Source organism: Paroedura picta, chromosome 15, assembly GCF_049243985.1.
Source record: "Paroedura picta isolate Pp20150507F chromosome 15, Ppicta_v3.0, whole genome shotgun sequence".
Lineage (NCBI taxonomy): Eukaryota > Metazoa > Chordata > Lepidosauria > Squamata > Gekkonidae > Paroedura > Paroedura picta.
In genome coordinates, this window is record NC_135383.1 from 19,300,130 (window position 1) to 19,314,195 (window position 14,066).

The following is a 14,066-nucleotide window of genomic DNA, read 5'->3' on the forward strand; positions in this document are numbered from 1 at the left end:
TCAGTTAAAGAGGCTGAGTTAATTGTGTGTTAATGGGGGGAGGCATCACCTGGGGTCACTGTGGGGGTGTGCAGGTAGTGGGGAATGTCCTGCATTCTGCAGGGGGTTGGGCAGATGACCCTGGAGGTCCCTTCCAACTCCTTTGGATTCTATGATTGGTATATAGACAGTAACATCGACTTTCAAATAAGGCATCAAAACCTTGCAAAGGGCAATTCCATCCCACCTTTCTCCCTGCACAGGGACTCAAAAGTCAATTTTGTTTTGGTTTTCTTGCTTGTCCTTCATCTTGTTCTTTCCTTTTTCTCTTCCAGTTGAAACTCTGGAACAAATTCCGAGTCTCCAACATCCCCTCACTGATATTTATAGATGCCATCACTGGGAAGGTTGTGTGCCAGAACGGACTCTTGGTCATCCGAGATGACCCTGAAGGTAAGGTTGAGCATGCCGCAAAAGGAAGTCCTCCTTGACGTCCCTGGGCGGGCTAGAATTACTTTCCCTAAGACCCCGCTTCATCCCAGTCCAGGATCCTGGAGCGAGAGCAGATACAAATTCCGCTCGGCCCAGGTACCTGCATTCAGACAACTCTGCAAATTGGAGATGGGTTCATAGTTGTTGAAACCGGAGCTTTCGGTTGTACCTCAGACACTGGGGGGGAAAGGGATCAAGAACAAGCTGGGTTTGTGCCCATCAAAAACAGGTTTGTTGCAACGTAGGCCATGAACTATGGTTACGATGGGTGCAGGATAAGGAATGTAGAGCTGCCAAATCCACATTGGGAGTCTCCTGGAGAGTTGGAGATGGCGCCTGGAAAGGACAGGGATTTCAGTGGTGGTACCCTGCCATAGATTCCACCCTCCGACGCATCTGTTTTTGATCTCCGTAGTCTGGAGCTGTAATTCTTGGGGCTCCCCAAAGGGTGACATCCCAACCACAAAGAGAGGTGCAGGTCAGGTAGTGGTGCTGAGCATTCATATCCCTGAAATGTTGTGGAATTCTCTCCCCGCCATAAGCAACTGCCTCTCTTTTTGCATAATGTCCTGATCCTTCCCAATTCCTCGGCTTGATTTGTCGCCTCAAGTGAGCAGGATGCAGGCTTGGGGCTTGGTCCCCCTCCCCTCTTCCTGCACTCCTTTGGTGAATCATTTTAGCTGCTGCAGAATTTGACACTATCCATGTGATTGGCTGTAAAACCTTCATTTCGTTAATCTGCTACTGGAGTTTTATTCTTAGCTGCAGCCTAACGCGCGTGCTGCTAAAATCGTATACTGCGTTTCTAGAATTTTACTGCTGATGTTTTTATGGTATAGTATCATTCCCTTGCTTAGGTTTTATTTTTTTTCCCCTCCTTAAATTTGCTTATGCTTTTGTGCAGCTTGTGTATTTTACACACACATTTGCATGCGCTCTGCCTCCAGAGCGTTGGCTGTGAGCCAGTGTGAAAAAACAAACATTTAATTTCCTGGGCTTTTAACTAGGGAAGTCACAGTGGGACAGTCACTAGCTGGGAGAAGCTGTCATCTAAAGTAGTACCTGCCATTCCCAGGGGGTCTGCCGCAGACCAGCTTGATGCAAGATGTATGTAAATTTTTGCAGATGGCATCACTGCGTTGTGAAGAGCGCTGTCTTGGATTCCTTTTGCAGCAGGAGAAACTGCCTGTGTTGCTCCGTGACACTCTCTCTCTTTTCCTATCCTCTGCCTCTGCCAGGGCTGGAGTTCCCGTGGGGTCCCCGTCCTTTCCAAGAAGTGATCGCAGGTCCTTTGGTCCAAAATAAAGGCCAGTCTCAGGACAGCAGTACCCTGGAAGGATCCTATGTTGGCGTTTATTTCTCTGCACACTGGGTGAGTCGGGGCCTGCTGGTGGGTAGGGGGGGTGGGGGACATGGGGAAATGCCAACCATAGTTCACGGTGAACATTTTAGCAGCCCACCTCCTTGCACTTAGACGTCCCAGGGAGAGGAAGCCTCATCACCCACTTTTTATCTTTATTTATTTCCTTATTTTTATTCCATAGAGTGCCAGTGTGGTGTAGTGCAGTGGTCCATGGATCAGTCGGTACCAGGCCCCAGCTCCTCCTCGTCCTCTTCCCCGGCTGCTGCCTCGGGGACTGCCCTGCCACTCTGACGCTGGCTCACCTTTGGTGCTCTCGGGCGACCGCCATGGCTAGGGCTCCCCCTCGGCGTGGCACTGCACAGATGCTGCTGGCAGCGCCCTCTAGCAGGTGGCAGGAAGTCAGGCACGCCGGCAGGAAAACAAGTGGAGCAGGGGCTCAGGCAGCGGCAATGTCCCTCGGCAAAAGACTACCCTCCCCCCGGGCCTCAGTAAAATTGTCAAGCATTGACCGGTCCCCGGTTATAAAAAGGTTGGGGACCACTGGTGTAGTGGTTAAGAACAGCAGTCTCTAATCTGGAGATCCAGGTTTGATCCCCACCCCCCACCCCAAATGCAGCCAGTTGGGCAACCTTGGGCCAGTCCCAGTTCTCTCAGAGCTCTCTCAACCCCACCTATCTCACAGGCTGTCTGTTGCAGGGAGAGGATAGGAAGCTGATCATAAGCTGCTTTGAGACACATGAGGTCTGCTGGGTGACCTTGGGCGAGTTTCAGTTCTCTCAGAGCTCCCTCAGCTCCACCTACCTCACAGGGTGTCTGTTGTGGGGAGACAAAGGGAAGCTGGATGATTGTAAGCCTCTTTGAAACTCCTTTGGATAATGAAAAGCAGAGTACAAAAAGCCCAGCTCTCCTCCTCCTCCTCCTCCTCCTTTGCCAGTTCACCAAAAACGTTCCCCAAATCAAGAGCTGGCCAAGGTCATTGATTGCCAGTCAGCCTGGCTTCCTGCAACATCTTTCTTGTGTCATTCTTCGGCAGTGTCCTCCCTGCAGAAGCCTCACTCGTGTCTTGGTGGAATCCTATCGGAAAATCAAGGAGGTGGGACAGAAATTCGAGATTGTCTTTGTCAGCGCAGACAGGTAAATGCTGCTTCGGGGTGACTCCAGGGATGAATGGCTGTTTGCCCTTGGGGTAGATTGGTGGGTGACTTGCTTGCTGTAAAAAACACAAGATGCAAGTGACAGACGAACAAGGGGCCAGAATGTGTTTTGTCTTTCTGCGCTGGCAGTGAGGCCTCGGGTGTACAGTTTGGCCTCCTGCTGACCCCATATCTCATCTCATTTTAAAGCTGCACGTTTCCACCCCCGCTGGCAGGGGCTCATGGGACTTGTAGTCCATGAACATCTGGAGGACCACAGGTTGACTACCCCTGCCATAAGGCATCTCCTGGACTGGAAGATGGAGGGGGGGGAGGCCTGCAGAGTCCAGATTGGTGCAGTGACTGTGACTTGGATTGAGTTGCTACTTTACACACAGAAGGTCCCCAACATCTCTGGTACCATATAAGTCTCTTCCGATGGTTGGTAGATGGAGTATCCCAAGGTCTGTTTCCCCCGATAATGCACAGCGAATTCCAGTCTAGCTGGCAAAAGCTGATCTTGAGCTCTCTTTAAAAAACTGGGCTTCTCTCTTGTAAATTTGGGGATCGAAAGGGCAAAATTAGCTGTTAAACAGAAAGTAATAACAAGAAATGCATTTGATGCAGCTTATTTGTATTTCCTTGATTTCCATAGTTCTAGAAGGGCATTTACCCTAGCTGGAAGCAAGGCATTGCCCTCTGCAGCTTTGGAAGGGGAATATAATAAATTGCCTTTTACATGAGGCTTTGTATCTATTCCCAAGAGGAGATCAGATCAATTGAACATACGTTTTTCAGTTGCCCGCTTTACTGCAAAATACATAAGGAGATTATCAGCCCTTTGTTAGAAGGGTTCAAATAAGACTAGGTTAAATTATCTCCTCTCAGACAGGAACTAGCTAACCATCAGGTAGCTAGATTCTGCGCTCAGGTTTGTAAGATTAGAAACGCCATACCTGGCAACTAAGTTTAGGAAGGATGGAATTTTATAACCTGGGATTTTTAATATACATTTTTGTTCATTCTAAAATATTGTTTATATGTGTGTGTGTGTTTAAATTTGGATTGTATATCTTATATTTTAAACTGTGACTCTTACTGTTGCTGGTAGCACCTTTAAGACCAACAAAGATTTATTCAAGGCGTGAGCTTTCGAGTGCAAGCACTCTTGCTCAGACTTAGTCTGACGAAGAGGGCTTGCACTCGAAAGCTCACGCCTTGAATAAATGTTGGTTTTAAAGGTTCTACTGGACTCTGATTTTACTGTGCTACTTCAGACCAACACGGCTACTCATTTGAATCTAACTTGCTGTTTTTGTACCGGTCAATGACCGGTACTGATCAGTTATTGTCAGTGACCGTAATAAATTGAATTGGAATTGGTAGATAGAAGATGCTGCCTCGGAGGGTCGTGGATTCTCCTTCATTGGAAATTTTTGGGAGGAGGTTTGGATCAGCTCCTCTATGGAAGGTATAATTTTTAAGTCCCTGAGAACAGGGGTAGTCAACCTGTGGTCCTCCAGATGTTCATGGATTACAAATCCCATGAGCCCCTGCCAGCAAACGCTGGCAGGGGCTCGTGGGAATTGTAGTCCATGAACATCTGGAGGACCACAGGTTGACTATCCCTGCCTGAGAAGATTGGGGGGGGGAGCTGGAGTAGATGCCCTTTGTGGTCCCTTCCAGTTCTTTGTGATGCTGATTCTTAACCTACAGTCCTGGAGAGCTGAAACTCAGCAGAGTTGTGGACTACAGAGCTCTTGTTATGTAAAAGGCAGCTTTCTATATCTTCAGTGAGGAAGGGGAACAGAACTGGCTCAGCCCCCAAAAATGAACATAAGAGAAGCCCTGCTGGGTCATGCTGGGCCATCCAGTCCAACACTCTGGGTCACACAGTGGCCAAAACCCAGAGGCCACCAGGAGGTCCACCAGCAGGGCCAGAACACCAGAAGCCCTCCCACTGTTGCCCCTCCCAAGGACCAAGTATACAGAGCATCCTTTCCCCAGACAGTTTCATCTGCACCTTGTGGCTAACAGCCACTCATGGGCCTCTGCTCCAGGTGTGTCTCCAATCCCCACCTGAAGAGGAGAAGCTCCTTTGTAACGGAGGAGGGACTGCACCAATAGTTCTTTGTCTGCCGGCATAACAGTAAATCCAGGCTTGTTTCATGCCTGTCTCTCTCCTTTTGAACCCTGCAGGTCGGAAGACTCTTTCAAGCAGTACTTCAGTGAAATGCCCTGGCTGGCGGTCCCGTACGCTGACGAAGCCAGGCGCTCCCGTCTTAACCGACTCTACGGCATTCAAGGTATGGGTTTTTTGTCCCTCTGGTTGGCGGTTGGGGTGTTTTCACTCTTCCATTGGCTCATTTTTGTACCTTGGTTTCCTTAGATATAGGGATAAAGCAGATCTCTGGGGCTGTGTCACATGTCCCGCTTGAGCACTACTGAGAAACAGTACTGAGGGTGGAGCTCTGTAGAGGAAAGGGGTGGGGTTACAGGGGGAGGAAGTAGCTGGGCTCTTTATGGCTCCCCCTACAGGAGAAAGGAAGTTGGCTGCAGTCAGCAAGGCATCATCTGGGGATGGAACTGAGGTCACTCTGGGTGGCAGTTAGTTGTGAGTTCCCTGCATTCTGCAGGGGGTTGGACTAGATGACCCCGGAGATCCCTTCCAACTCTAAGTCGGCTGGAGGAGAGAGGAGAATTGCTTATTTTGCCTCCCCTTTCTTCAGAGAACCACAAAGGAAGGAAGTGTGTTAAATCCATTTAATTTCTCCCTAATGACTGCCATTAATTCCTGAGGGGAAAAAGGAAGGCATTGCAGATCTGCAAGGTTCATCCCATGGGGGTGCAGGTGGTCCTAATTCTCATAGCTGCAATATTTTTTTTTTTGGGGGGGGGGGGTCTTCCTACTTCGTCTCAGTTTTCGGGAAGGTTTCTGTGATGCTGAATGAAAATGCCCCTTTCAGAGTTTCTGTTCTGAATAGAGTGGAAGGGTGGTAGGAGTTTCTGCCTTCTGGCAGCGTGCTCTCGAGGTGGGTGTTTAAGAGGAAGTGCAAGTTAACCCATTAAGTATCTGCGGATACTTAAATCTATGTATTGGGCCCACACTGACTGAAAACAGGTCGTTCTGCAATCTTGGGGGACTCCCCAGATTTGCAGGAAAATCTGAAAACATTGAACAATGTTTCATCTACCTCCTCTGTTGATGCTGGTTTAAAAGCCCCCCCCCCCAATTTAGGGAAGCTCTCAGCAGCAAAGCAGCAGCCACTGGGTCTCAGGCTACACCATGGAGCTCCCTGCACCCTCTCCACTCTTGTCACCACCAGTCCAGTATGGTTTCCTATCTAACCCTACCATTGCTTCTGTCCTCCGGCTCTGCTAGTTCTTTGCAGGTCCCCACTTCTTTCATCCTAGTCCAAAAATTAACGAATTGGGCCTACCTTACGGACTTCTTGTGAATGTTGTCCAAGACAATGTCTGTGAAATGTAAACACTCCAAACCTTATTGAATGCCCCCCCCGCCCAGTTTGTCCTACCCTTCCAGAAAAACTGGATTTTGGGCATAGTTTGGAGGGGGAACATTTTTTGAAATCCCAAATGGCTGCTAAAAACAACCATAATATCCAACAAGACAGGGGTAGTCAAACTGCGGCCCTCCAGATGTCCATGGACTACAATTCCCAAGAGCCCTTGCCAGCACTCGCCAGCGAATGCTGGCAAGGGCTCCTGGGAATTGTAGTCCATGGACATCTGGAGGGCCGCAGTTTGACTACCCCTGCAATAAGAGATACACAGAATCAAGCAAGAAGAATTATCAAAACAAACCGAACCAGCGGCTCATCACTACGCTACAAATGGAGACTGCAATTGAAGTTAAGAATATTAAAACCGAAGCGAATGGAATAAAGAATATCTAAGGTGACAACTGTATGAAGAACTTTTCTTCAAGACGCCTTTTATATTATTGTGTACGGCCAGCAATGCACAGATTGTGTCAAACACATCGGATTTGCAATTACAGCAATGAACAGTGGTTGCAACAAAAGGCATTGGGGAATCTGGAATTAATTAACTGGAAGACAAAATGTGAAAACGGTTATTGAGAGCAAAAAGCACAAATGTCCCAAGTCTAGTCTAGTGTCCATGCTTAAAAAAAAAACAAAAACCCACAAAGCTGGGCTCGGCCTCTCATGTCCAAAGAGCAGTGACTGACAAAGCCACGGTTTAAATTTCATCTATCTTAATTTCCGTAGCGTTTCAGATCTTACAAACCTGAGCCCAGAATCTGGCTACCGGGCATGTCGTCTGATGGCTCCTGTCAGAGAGGAGACAATTAAGATTAATTGTTTTTGACTGCCCAGGAAGCCCATCCAACAAAAGGGCTAATAATTTCCTTGCGTATTTTACTGTAAAATGGGCAGTTTCGGTTCACATTTTTAAAACATCCATTTCCTTATAATTATGTTTATGATAAGCAAACAAATATTTTTCAGAAAATCTGAACCCCAAAGGCCCCAACCTCTCCTGCCTTTCCTCATCGGAAAGATGCTCCCCCCCCCGCCCATCGATATTTCCCCCCTGCATCCTTTTGCAATTGAACGATCAGCCCCACCCGTGGCATTCCAGATGTGGCTACTCCACCACCCATTTCTCTAAAGCCAGCACCGGCGTTTCCTCCGCTAGCTGTTCGGCGTGTTGATTCAGGGCCGAGGACAGGAAACAGGACGACGACCCCACCCTGTGGTGCTTCTCATCTCTGGCCAAGAAGGAACCGTCCCCTCTCCGGGGGCGAGGGCTGCAGCCACAGCCCAGCGCCTCAGTCCTGGCTTGTCGGAAAGGAGGAGCAGAGCGTGGGCTGGAGGCCAGAGCTGCCTAGCTCTGTGTGCTCGTTGCAGGGGGTCTTTGCATGCACCCTGGAAATGCTTCTTAGTCCGGAGGCCCCAAACCCGTTTCTGAAAGGGGTTGAGAATTGCTTCCTCCAGAACGCTTAGCAAAGGGCAAACGAAATCAGTGGCGGAAAATTATTCCCCCACATACTTTGAAGAATGCTGTTTACACTTACAACGAGTTGTTGAGATGAGGTGCAGAAGTTCACAGAGGACCCTTGTAGTTCGTTCCTGCTTCATATATTAAATGGTTACGTACATACCCCCCCTCCCCGCAGAACTGCAAGTGAGAACATCAGAAGAGTCCCCACTGGATCAGGCCAAATCATCCTGCCTCCCACAGGGGCCACGGAAGGCCCAGGACCCAAAGCTTCCCCAGTTTTTCCCCTCCACCCCAGGCTGGTGTTCAAAAGCATACTGCCCCTGAATATGGAGGTTCCATCGGGCTCTCAGCCATCGATGGACATCTCTTCTATGAAGGCATCTACTTGAACCTATTTCTAAATGTATCTTTTATTGCATTGGCTAACAAAGGGACATGCTCCAAGTGCAATCCCTGGTTTGAATCCTGCCTCTGCCACAAGCTCCCTGGAAGGACTTTGGCAGTCCACTCTAGAATCATAGGATCATAGAGTTGGAAGGGACCTCCAGGGTAATCTAGTCCAACCCCCTGCACAATACAGGAATTCACAACTACCTGCCTAACCACAGTGACCCCAAATTCATGCCCCAGTGATCCCCCCACCAAAGATCTCCAGAATTCAGCCTGGCGTGGAGGGAATTCACCTGCCATTGTACAGTGGCGATCAGCAATTCCCTGGGTACGCAAGGAATAGCCAGCTGCAGACACGGGGCACTGGGGAGCCCCCCCATTTATGTGAGCCAGTTCTTGGCTCGGAAGAGGTGGCCTTTGCTTCTGCAGGGGGAGGCATGAGAAGGCAGGAATCAGAGAAGCTGGCCTGTGGCCCTGCATGGAGGACAGCTGAGCGGCAGGTGGCCGTGAGTGGCAGGCATCTGTCAAAGGCAGAGGCAGGAAAGATGCAATGGAAAGGGAACAGCCAGGATGGAAGAGGAGACCCAAGAGGAGCATGGTTTGTGGGAGCATGGAATGTAGGTAATGCGACTGGCTATGAAGCTGCAAACACACATCCCCAACCAGAAGAGTTGGTTTTATACCCCACTTTTCACTATCCGAAGAAGTCTCAAAGCAGCTTACAAACACTTTTCCCTTCCTCTCCCCACAACAGACATCCTGGAGGTAGTTGGGGCTGAGAGAGCCCTGAGAGAACTGTTACTGGCCCCTGGTCACCCAGCAGGCTTCATGTGTCTTAAAGTGGTTGACAATCGCCTTCCCTTCCTCTCCCCACAGCAGACATGCTGTGAGAGAAATGGGGCTGAGAGAGGTCTGAAGAACTAAGACTGGCCCAAAATCACCCAGCAGGTTGCATGTGGAGGAGGAAGTGGGGAATTGAACCCAGTTCTCCAGATTTGAGTCTGCTGTTCTTAACCCCTACACCATGCTGGCTTTCTCTTCTCACTGGAGGTGGTCTCCCCCCTGTCTCGGGCATGGGAGGGCCTTGGTTGGTTCACCCAAAGTTCACTCTTCTGACCAGCAGCTGTTCTCAAGCAGCCCTTGAGAGCCCTGAACTGGGGTTCGAATTTAGGGTTTGCCTCATGCAGACTATATGTGCTGCCAACTGAGCTGAGCTCCCTCACTGCCAGCCTAAGCTTAGCATTTCCTTGGACTTCTCTTGCGTTGCTGGCTTGGAGACCTGTATGGTCTTTCAGCCATAACCAGCAAGATTATTGGGGGTGGTGCACAAATGGGGCACAAAGGTGAGGGCCATCCTCTGCTCTGTGATCAGAGGTAGACAGCTGCTGACTATGGAAGTTCCATTTAGCTGTTCTGGCTAATTGCTGTTATGATTGACCTGTCCTTTCTGTTGGCTGACCTCCTGAAGAAAGGCATTATGGCTCTTGTTTCATATGATCATTTAAAGGGCCTTTAAGAAAAAAAACACTTGCATGTCACTGTATTCTGCTTTCACAGCAGCCCTGTGAGGTGGGCTGTAACAGTTCCTTTTTGGATAGGAGCTGTGAGTACTTATTTATTATATTTCACTGAAACCAAGGTGACCCACAATAGAAATACAATTATTATACAAAGCAAACTGTGTATATCTATATATGTATTGTTGTTGTTGTTAGTTGCGAAGTCGTGTCCGACCCATTGCAACCCCATGGACAATGATCCTCCAGGCCTTCCTGTCCTGGAGTCCAATTAAGTTCACACCGACTGCTTCAGTGACTCCATCCAGCCGCCTCATTCTCTGTCGTCCCCTTCTTCTTTTGCCCTCAATCGCTCCCAGCATCAGGCTCTTCTCCAGGGTGTCCTTCCTTCTCATGAGGTGGCCAAGTATTTGAGTTTCATCTTCAGGATCTGGCCTTCTAAGGAGCAGTCAGGGCTGATCTCCTCTAGGACTGACCGGTTTGCTCGCCTTGCAGTCCAAGGGACTCGCAAGAGTCTTCTCCAGCACCAGAGTTCAAAATACACACACAAATAAAACCTTATAATAAATAAGCCAATCATAAAGAACAATTCTACCTCCCCCCCCCCCAAGTCAGAATGTAAACACTTCTGGGTGTCAGCCAATCTCCTTAATTCACCGTGCATTTATCTAGGCTAGGACGTACGAAGGATCTTGGCACGGGATCAGTGAGTTCTTTCACAACCAGCCTGCTGGGAACACGTTTGAACCTGACTCCGTCCCTTCCCCTCCGTGGATTTTCTCAAGCCCACGGCACTTTTTCAGCTTGCAGCTCTGTTTATTGAAGAGATTTCTTTTAAACCCTTCTTTCCCAAGTGAGGTCCCGCAGAAACATGGCTGGCTCTGTCCTTTTTGCGCGTTACTCTTAAAAGTGGTGAAAGGGCTTGGCATCCTTCCCCAGGATCAGAGTCTCTCTGACAGGGAGGTGGGGTATCGTGCTGCTCGGGAGCCAGGATCCAGCCACTGTGCAGTAGGAGGTACAGGTCGAACGCAGCGAATCGTCATCAAACTGGTTTTCATTCTGATTTCTAATGCAGAATATTGTCCATAATGGACAAATGCAGGGGTAGTCAAACTGCGGCCCTCCAGATGTCCATGGACTACAATTCCCAGGAGCCCCTGCCAGCGAATGCTGGCAGGGGCTCCTGGGAATTGTAGTCCATGGACATCTGGAGGGCCGCAGTTTGACTACCCCTGGACAAATGCATAGCAGAACATGGGGGGGGGGGGCTGGTCTTTCGCTGTTTCAGTGAGCCACTCTGAACCTTTTTTACCCCATGCCCCTTCCTACAAATTTCTAAACTTTTCCAACCAATTAGTTGGTTCCTTCCTGGCTCCCACACAAAGTCCCTTCCATTCAGGAGAAGGAAGCAGGGCCTTCCGGGTGGTGGCCCTATAGAATCAGCTAGTCCCTGCAGCCTGGCCTCGCAGCCCATGCACAGGCAGTGCAAAAGCTGGAGTTTTGCTTTGAAAGGGCAGCTGGTTCCGGTTCTCACTGTTTTGAGGACACCAGAGGATGAAAGCCTCTGTGGCGCATGCGTGTGCTGTTTGGCACATGATAGGCCACCGGTGGTGGGCACAAAAGTGTAAAAAAAAAATGCTAAAAAGAGCCTTTGGGTTTCCAAAGGTTGAGAATCACTGCCCTGGCTGAAGCAGTGTTCGAATTCAGCACAAGGCAACTTTGCATGTTCCATGGGGGGGGTTGTAACAGCCAGGGGGCCACGGCACAGTGACAGAGCATCCACTTTGCCTGCAGAGACGTCGGCCCCCAGCCCCACCTCATGTGCTGGTGACCCCCAACCATAAAATGATGCAAGGGTTCTTTCACAGAAATTAAACCGAAACTGACCCATGGCGTGAAGATCCATTGTTCACGATTGTATATAAATTGTTTTTTTCCCCCGGGGTCTCTCAGTTCAGTTCTGCCTCTTGTCCCACCATGCCGATCTCTCTCTTTTCCACTGCTCCAGATAGACGAATGCTGTCTCAGTCTACCCCGCAAGGCTGTTGTGCGGATGGCGCCCCACTCAGCCCAGCTGCTCGCCCTGCCACGCCCTGCCATTCAACCCCCAAAGGGGTCCCAACCCCCAGGTTGAAAACCACTGCGTTAAAGGCTCACACGACCTTGGCAAGGCCTCAGGGGCAAGGCCTCGGGGGCCAGTCCAGCTTTGGACAAAGCAGCTTCGTGTCCAGCAGTTGGAGTCCTGGTGACATTTCCTCGCTTTCTTCCACCCCTTGGCACTGGGATCCAGCGACCCACAGGGGAAGTGCGGGGCATGTGCTCTTGTGAGCCACCTTCTCATTCAGCTGCACCAAAAAGCCCAAGGGGTGAGATAGGACTAAGGACCCTTTTCGGGCCTGGCGCCTCGTGCTTACGATCCCAGACTGTACGTTCCTTCTCCTTGGGGTCGACGCCCGTCATTGTGGACCCGGCTGAGTCCGTTCTCACAGTGAGTGGTTTGCTCACGGAAAGGGGCTCTCCGCAGCTTCCCTGGTTGCTCTCACGATCCCAGAGGTGAAAACGTTGCTCTTTCTCCTTTTCCCTGTTCCCGGCCCGGTTTTCCACTGCAGGTATCCCCACACTCGTCATCCTGGACCCCAAGGGGGAGGTGATCACGCGGCAAGGCCGGGTAGAAGTCCTGAACGACCTGGATTGCCGGGAGTTCCCCTGGTACCCCAAGCCTGTCCTGGAGCTGACGGAGGCCAACGCAGTGCACCTGAATGAGGGCCCGTGCCTCGTTCTTTTTGTAGGTATGGAATCCAGGATCCCTGTCCCTCCCTCCCTCCCTCCCTCCCTCTCTCTCTCCCTCCCTCCCTCCCTCTCTCTCCCTCCCTCACTCCCTCTCTCTGTCCCTCCGTCTCTCCCTCCCTCCCTCTGTCCCTCCCTCCCTCCCTCCCTCCCTCTCCCACCTTCCCTCCGTCCCTTTCCCTCCCTCCCTCTCTCCATCCCTCCCTCCCTCTCCCTCACTGCCTCCCCCTCCCGCCCTCCCTCTCTCTCCCTCCCTCCCTCTCTCTCTCTCCCTCTCCCTCCATCCCTCTACCTCCCTCCCTCCCTCTCTCCCTCCCTCTCTCCCTCCCTCTCCCTCCTTCCCTCTCTCTCTCTCTCTCCCTCCCTGGGGAAGTGGGGTAGTCAAAGCTGGTGTTCCAGATTAGAGGACACCGTGTTGGATCACCCCACAACAGGCCCGTTGTGAGGCAGGTGGGGCTGAGAGAGCTCTAAAAGAACTGTGAATGGCTCAAGAGCATGCAGCAGGCCCCATATGTCTCAGAGCACCTTCCAGCTGCCTACCCTTCCTTTCCTGTGAGGTAGGTGAGGTTGAGAGAGCCCTGAGAGAACTGTGACTGGGCCAGGGTCACCCAGCTGCCTGCCTGTGGTGGTGTGAGGATTGAAGCTGATACTCCAGATTATATGCTAACTGCAACGGTTCTCAGGGAGCTCTCCAGGGCGCTCCCAGATCTTTCTCCTTCCCTGCTCCTAGCAGAAGTGGAATGAATTATGTTCCAGAAGAAAGATCTCACAACACGCCCGAATGACAGCTCTTTTTCCAGCTGCAGAGCGTGGCGTGTGGTGGGCAGACCTTGCGTCAGTTCGATGCGTAATTTTCTGTTGAGTTGTCTTCGGGCTCAGGTGGAACACTGTGCTGGGTTGGGCATCCTCCCCAGGGTGTAATCAAAACAATCCTGCAGGACGAGATTGAGGAGGCCTGCCCTCTGTTTTCTAAAGATGTTTTTTGGGGCACTCGCCGTCAAGGCGTGGGAAACCGGTCATTCATTCATTCATTCATTCATTCATTCATTCATTCATTCATTCATTCATTCATTCCCTTCCCTTCCCTTCCCTTCCCTTCCCTTCCCTTCCCTTCCCTCAGTCCATTCCATTCCTTCCTTCCTTCCTCTCTCTTTTCCTTTTTCTTTTTCTCCTTCTCCTTCTCCTTCTCCTTCTCCTTCTCCTTCTCCTTCTCCTTCTCTTTCTCTGTCTCTCTCTCTCTCTCTCTCTCTCTCCCTTCCTTCCTTCCTTCCTTCCTTCCTTCCTTCATTCATTCATTCATTCATTCATTCATTCATTCATTCATTCATTCATTGATTTATACCCCGCCACTCTCAACAATGTCGTCTTGTGGCAGCTTCCAATATAAAAACAGAATACAAAGTGCCCCATAAAGCT

General features: G+C 50.4%; 1 protein-coding gene across 1 annotated transcript in view; it reads left to right on the top strand.

Annotated features, from left to right (window-relative positions):
• NXN (nucleoredoxin) overlaps positions 1–14,066 on the top strand; it is a 94,265-nt gene that overhangs the window by 62,935 nt on the left and 17,264 nt on the right. Inside the window, exons 2-6 of the mRNA XM_077311144.1 lie at positions 315–432; positions 1,710–1,843; positions 2,868–2,968; positions 5,167–5,273; positions 12,473–12,652. Coding sequence (XP_077167259.1) covers positions 315–432; positions 1,710–1,843; positions 2,868–2,968; positions 5,167–5,273; positions 12,473–12,652 — 640 coding nt within the window. The remainder of the gene's footprint in view (positions 1–314; positions 433–1,709; positions 1,844–2,867; positions 2,969–5,166; positions 5,274–12,472; positions 12,653–14,066) is intronic.